This window comes from Thamnophis elegans, chromosome 2, assembly GCF_009769535.1.
Source record: "Thamnophis elegans isolate rThaEle1 chromosome 2, rThaEle1.pri, whole genome shotgun sequence".
Lineage (NCBI taxonomy): Eukaryota > Metazoa > Chordata > Lepidosauria > Squamata > Colubridae > Thamnophis > Thamnophis elegans.
In genome coordinates, this window is record NC_045542.1 from 160,812,188 (window position 1) to 160,818,985 (window position 6,798).

At 50.3% G+C, this 6,798-nt stretch overlaps 1 protein-coding gene across 2 annotated transcripts; it reads left to right on the forward strand.

The window, feature by feature from the left end:
- Positions 1–491: 491 nt before the first annotated feature.
- Positions 492–6,343, forward strand: LOC116504546 (zinc finger protein 658B-like). 2 transcript variants are annotated; one of them, XM_032211623.1, is made up of 3 exons: positions 492–876; positions 2,929–3,165; positions 4,058–6,343. In XM_032211623.1, the coding sequence occupies exon 3, from the start codon at positions 4,148–4,150 to the stop codon at positions 5,549–5,551; it is 1,404 nt and encodes a 467-aa protein (XP_032067514.1). In that variant the 5' UTR covers positions 492–876; positions 2,929–3,165; positions 4,058–4,147; the 3' UTR covers positions 5,552–6,343. The 2 variants fall into 2 exon arrangements, with proteins under 2 accessions (XP_032067514.1, XP_032067515.1); XM_032211624.1 differs by having other exon boundaries at positions 2,992–3,165.
- Positions 6,344–6,798: the final 455 nt, after the last annotated feature.

The following is a 6,798-nucleotide window of genomic DNA, read 5'->3' on the forward strand; positions in this document are numbered from 1 at the left end:
GGAGAGCAGCTGCCTAGATCCACTCTGAGGATCTTTGGATCCACCAGAAGGGATCCGCCGGAGGCTCCTTCCCGACCCTACCCCCGGGGCCCGGGCGCTCCCCCAACCGCGGCTGCACGGAGGCCTCTTTTCTCTTCCCCGATCCCGCCTCAAGCCGCGGAAGGGAGCCCGGAGAGTCCGGGAGCGGCTCTTCCTGGGGCTCCTCCGCATCCCCCTCTTCTCCAGCCTCGGCAGGCGCCGCCATCCCCGCCCTTCCCTCCGCCACTCTCGGGCCTTCCGTTGCCCTCAGGGACGCTGGAGCCCCGGCGGGGAACCGAAGGGCGCTCTTCGCATGGGCAGAGGCACCCCGGACTGCAACAGAAGGAGGAGGGGAGGAGCCCCAGCTGGGAAGGGGAGGGGCTGTGGCTGCAATAGGGGGAGGGGCCACGGAGCGAAGGGCGGAGCCATTAAGGAGAGCAGAAGCCCCGCCCCCGGCTCTGTCTCTCCCCCCCCCCCCCTTACTGGCTGGATTTCCGCTTCCCACGGTGATTTCCGCTTCTTCCTCGGAGGATCTGCGCTGGATCCTTCGGGAGAGGCTCCTGGATCCCGCTGGGGGCAGGTGGGGCTGCTCTCCCTTCGCCCTCCAGGCCGCCCCTCCGGCCAGGAGATCTCCCCCCCCGCCCCCCGCCAGGAGGAAGGGAGCTGCGGATCCCGATCTTCGGCTCGCAGGGTTTTCCTCGGGGAGATCCGGGCTCTGGCGTTGCTTGAAGGGAGCGGATCCCGCCCTTCCCTCCAGGGGGACGAAAGGGGCTCCGTCCCTCGGCTGGATCTGCCCGCTCCTCTCCCGGGCAAGGCTCCCCGAGGGGGCTCCGGGTGAATCCGGGAAGGAACTTTGGGGTAAGTTATTTTTTTAGAAGGTCTCTCTGTGGTCCGTCAGAGGTCTCTTGAGCATCCCTATCCCACAGGTGGAGTTGGAAAAACGGAGCTTTCAAACCTTTGTTGAGGTTTGTCATGTGCTCTTAACACAGAGCGACCTCATTGCAGTGGGTGGGGGGGGGAGTTTGGGAGAAAGAAAAAAGGCTCTAAATGAACTGAATTGAGTTCATGTTGTCTTAACCCACAAAGATCCTTTTTCTCTGAGCTCAATTTAAAAGGGGAACAGATGAAATCCTTCTTCTTAATGCTAATGTTTCATCTGCTTGGTAGAATCAGGAGAAATATTTTCCTTCTTTTGCCCTGAAGGGGCTGTGATGTGGCCCTGAAGGGTGGATGCTTTACAAAGCAAAGGTTTTAAGGAGCTTTGGAGGCTGGTTGCCACCTGATGTTCTCCTCTCCTTCCTGATTATTCCCTGAGGGACTGCCATCCCTCCATCCTGGTTCTCCTCGACCTCTCGCCAGCTTTCGATACCATCGACCATGGTATCGACCATGGTATCCTTCTGCGACGACTGCGGGAGGTGGGGGTGGGAGGCACTGTTTTACAGTGGTTCTCCTCCTACCTCTCGGACAGGTCGCAGTCGGTGTTAGTGGGGGGGCAGAGATCGACCCCTAGGCCCCTAACATATGGGGTGCCGCAGGGTTCGGTCTTATCCCCCCTACTATTCCACATCTACATGAAACCGCTGGGCGAGATCATTCGGAGGCACGGGATAAGATACCATCAATACGCGGACGATACTCAGTTGTATCTGTCCGCCCCGTGCCAACTCAATGAAGCAGTGGACGTGATGAGCCGGAGTCTTGAGGCCGTTATGGACTGGATGAGGGCTAACAAGCTTGTACTCAACCCGGAGAAGACCGAGTGGCTGTTGTGTTTTCCTCCCAATGATTCGACCAGTGTTCCATCGCTCAGGCTGGGGGGTCAAATTCTATACCCCTCAGAGAGGGTTCGCAACTTGGGAGTCCTCCTGGATTCACAGCTGACTTTCGACCACCATTTGACGGCTGTGACCAGGGGGGCATTTGCCCAGGTTCGCCTGGTGCGCCAGTTGCGACCCTACCTGAACCGGGAGGTCCTCACAACAGTCACTCGGGCCCTTGTGACCTCTAGGCTGGAATACTGCAATGTGCTCTACATGGGGCTGCCCTTGAAGAGCATCCGGCGACTTCAGCTAGTCCAGAACGCGGCCGCGCGAGTGATTGTGGGTGCACCTTGGTTCGCCCACATAACACCTATCCTCCGCGAGCTGCACTGGCTACCTGTTGATCTCCGGGTGCGCTTCAAGGTGCTACTTGTCACTCATAAAGCCCTCCATGGTAGTGGATCTGCGTACTTGAGAGACCGCCTCCTGCCAATTACCTCCCTGCGACCAATTAGATCACACAGATTAGGCCTCCTCCGAGTTCCATCTGCCAGTCAGTGCCGACTGGCAACTACACGGAGGAGAGCCTTTTCAGTAGTAGCTCCGACCCTTTGGAACGATCTCCCCGTGGAGATTCGTACTCTCACCACCGTCCAGACCTTCCGCACAGCCCTTAAGACCTGGCTAGCCCGTCAGGCCTGGGGACAAAGATAACTGTCCCCACCCGAATGATGAATGAATGTTGCTTACTATATTACTTCTATGTATTGTTTGTGTCTATTGTCTGTATACCCCCCCCCCCCCATTTTATGTAAGCCGCCCTGAGTCCCCTCAGGGAAAAGGGCGGCCTATAAGTATTAATAAATACTCAAATACTCAAATACTCAAATGAAAGGGGGGGGGAGGCAGAATGAATCTGGGGGGGGAGCCTTGCAACCTCCAAAAAGAGCAGGAAAGAGGAGCCCTTTTCTGATCTCTCTCACCTTCCTTTGAGTTTTCCTACTCACAACTATGCATTGGTCCCTCTTGGGCTTCATCCTGCTGGTTTCCTCCATTTTGTCCCATGAAGATCTTCTTGAACCTCGATTCTGTCTCCTGTTATTTTGTATCCTCCTCAATCAACCCTATTTTTCTCTTCCTCCTCCAGGTCGTTTATAGATTAAGCTCAGCATTATGTCGGCATCTGAGTCCTTTTCATTTCCCTTTGCAGGGGAATAGTGAAGATGTGGCTGTGAACTCCAGAGAGGAGAAAGGGGCATTCTTGGATCAGAACCCCCGAAATTTTGGCCGGGACTCAATCTTAGAAAATTAGGAAATCTTGGCCCCGTTGGAGGAGGACTGGAGTAACAAGTAACCCAGAGACCTCTTAAGATTAACTTTAAAGGTGAGTCATTGAAACTTTGTTTGGAAAATAAGCTTTTTAAAAATCTTTATGTGTTGCTTTATTTGCTCTGATCGGCAATGATCCTTCTCGGGGCGCCTGTGCTGTCACCCCCGGAGAAAAATGAAACTCCGAATCGGAGCCATTTCCCCCTCCTCCTTTCCTGTGGGATCTTCTGGGATCGAGTCTCTTTTAGGGTGACCTGTCTGAGCTCCTCCTTCTAATACACAAACACACACACAGCATTTTGGTCTGACCTGGTTGTGCTCAGGGCATCGGAGAAGCAACCTGGGGTGTTTGTTAAGTGAAGGCAGACCCAGGGGAGAAGCAGGGCTTTGTCTTGTGGGGGAGGGAGGCCATCGGAGTCCCAGCAGAGTCTGCATTTGACTTGAGGGGTTCCTGGAGAAGCTTAGAGATGCTTTGGGACACGTTGCTTGGAAACAACATGGAGCAGGGGGCTTGGAGGATGGCAGGAAGGCTGCAGAGGCCTCCGGTCTGGGAATTAAGGGGGCATTTCTGGATGGCAGCAGTGACACTGGGCTGAAGTCCAGTCCTGGGGTCAGTGGCAGATGGCTGAAACGGCTGAAGGCCCCAGAACTCCACTTAAGGCACCATCTTGGCACTTCTGCCCCATTGCAGGGCCCAGGTGGGGCGACTGAGGCTTCTGGGGGCGGCTGCAGCTCTCCTACTTCACGCGTGGCCTGTGCTGGACTTCCAGGGTCTCCCCGCCCCCCTTCAGGCACCCCTCCACCTCTTCCCTGGGTCTGCCTTCACTTAACAACCTCCCAAAAATCACTTAATGACCACAACAGCATAAGTGTTTTCCTTCTAGAGATATTGTGACTCTCTACATTTCCGAAAAGGAAATACTCTTCTCTGTTTTTCCTTCCAACAGCGGATAAAAGATTGTGACCAAGGATTTACCTTGAAGGCGACTGTCAACAGAGAATAGAAAATCAGCCCAAGGCAGCAGCCGCCCGAAAGGATGAAGCTTAGGAAACGCTTGAATCCCCCATCAAACACAAGCAGCATTGCAAAAAAATCCTATGAATGCTCAGAATGTGGGAAATCCTTTGCCAGCAGGTCCCTCCTTTTGACCCATAGGAAGGTCCATGTGGGAAGTGGATCCAGTGAAGGTTTGGAGGGTGAGAAATCCTTCTCTGGGAAAAACTCCAAAGATCTCAGGAGCCCCCCAACACTAAAACCCTATAAATGTGAGGAATGTGACTTGCGCTTTGGACTAAAGTCAAGCCTTCTTACACATCAGAAAATCCATACCAGAGAGAAACCTTATCAGTGTCTGGAATGTGGGAATTGTTTCCGTAGAAAAGACGTTCTCAGAAACCACGAGAGAATCCACACAGGGGAGAAACCTTACAGCTGTTTGGAATGTGGGAAGAGCTTTTCTCATAAGTCACATCTTTGTTCCCATGAGAAGATCCATGCAGGAATAAAATCTTACAAGTGCTTTGAGTGTGGAAAATGTTTCACCCAGAATTCAGGTCTTCGTTCCCATGAGAAGATCCATGCAGGAATCAAATCATACAAGTGCTTTGAGTGTGGAAAATGTTTCACCCAGAGTTCAGGTCTTCGGTGTCATTGGAAAACACACACAGGGGAGAAAAATGAAAAATGCCTCGAATGCGGGAAATATTTTAGCAGTAAGTCGTGCCTGATGCGACATCAGAGAATTCACACTGGAGAGAAACCCTACGAATGTCCAGAATGTGGGAAAAGATTTATGGATTCTTCTGCTGTTCGGAAACATCAGACGAGACACAAAGGAGAAAAACCCTATAAGTGTAGAAAGTGTGGGAAAGGCTTTCTTGCACAAAGTGATGTTGAGAGGCATGAGAGAAACCACACACGGGAGAAGCTCTTCAAATGTGGGGAGTGTGGGAAAAGTTTCATTTACCTAGCCGAAGTTCAGATTCATCAGAGAAGCCACACTGGGGAGAAACCCTTCAAATGTGGGGAGTGTGGGAAATGCTTTTCCCAAAAACCACACCTCGGAACCCATCAGAGGGTCCACACAGGAGAGAAGCCCTACAGATGCATAGAATGTGGAAAATCTTTTGCTTATAAGTATGTACTTTGGAGACACCGTCAAACCCACACAAGGGAGAAGCCATATCAGTGCAGTGAATGTGGAAGATTTTATCGTACTTCATCAGACCTTAGAAGTCATGTGAAAATTCACATGGAGGAAAACAAGTACAAATGTTTGGACTGTGGGAAAGCATTTGCTAATTCATCTTCCCTTAGAAGACACAGACGAATCCATACAGGAGAGAAGCCCCATAAATGCTCAGAGTGCAATAAATGTTTTACTCAGAAAGGCCATCTTTCGAAGCATCAGCGAATCCACACCAGGAAAAAAAACACATGACTGGAGTGTGGGAAATGTTTTGCCCAACCTCCATAACTTTGCATGCACTCCCCAAATCACACCAGAGAGTGGCATTACAAGTGTACAGAGCATGAGGGACATTTTCATTGTAAATCACAGCTAAAAATGCCTCAGAAAGTCCTTCAATTGTAAACAACATTGGATTCTACGTCCCGGCCCCCCGGCCCCAAAATCATCCCTTATCTTTCACCAGGAACATCAGATAGTCACAGAAGGGAAATCCTACAATTCTTTGGTGCGAAGAATGCACTTTTCCTAGCCAAACTACAACAAACCCCATCAGAGAGTACACAATGAGGCAAAAGGGCACAAGGAGTATGAGGATCTTTTGCTCACACAGCCACATTAGTAACTCACAAGAATGATTATACAAAAGAGTAGATATGGGGAGTAGATGTGTTTTTCAGGCTGCAGGTTTTATATGTCCATAACTGCCAATGGACATCGTTACAGTTGTTAAGTCAAGGCACCCAGGTATTTTTTGTTAATTCTTACTAGCCCTTTGTTGATCAAAAAGGAGAACGGAAGCTTTAGAGGGGAGAAAATGGGGTGAGGGATGGAATGAAGATGCACCTGATTGTTTTAATTTAGGGATGAAAGTGTTGATGCTGAATATGCTGGCTTAGAATGAAGAGGGAGTTTCCTATCTTTTCAGGAGGGATTTATTCTTTTTTCATACTGTCTTATTCGTATATTCACACACACGTTTTTAATGAGTTTCTTTGTTTGATCTTTGTATACAATCCTTAATAAAATTATTGTTCAAAATAATCAAGAGAACTGTTTTCAGGATACAGGCTGGGAGTTCAAAGAAAGTCAAGATGGCCGATAGATTGTGCCATGCTTTGCAGTCAAAGTCCTGCTGCTTTTTTAGCTTTATAGGTGATGCCCTTTAAAACAGCCGCCATCTTCATTCTTTTGACTTCATCTTCTCTAGATGGACACTGATGACTTCCAGGATTGAATTAAAAGAGGTTGATTTCAAATGAACTTTAGGGAAAATGTTCCGGAGATTTGGATGGACTCCTGCTCCTAAAGGCAATAGCAATAGCAGTAGACTTATATACCGCTTCATAGGGCTTTCAGCCCTCTCTAAGCTGTTTACAGAGAGTCAGCATATTGCCCCCAACAATCTGGGTCCTCATTTTACCCACCTCGGAAGGATGGAAGGCTGAGTCAACCCTGAGCCGGTGAGATTTGAACCGCTGAACTGCTGATCTAGCAGT

Coding starts and splice junctions, on each gene's coding strand:
- LOC116504546 (XM_032211623.1), top strand. CDS start 4,148: ATGAAGCTTAGGAAACGCTTGAATCCCCCATCAAACACAAGCAGCATT.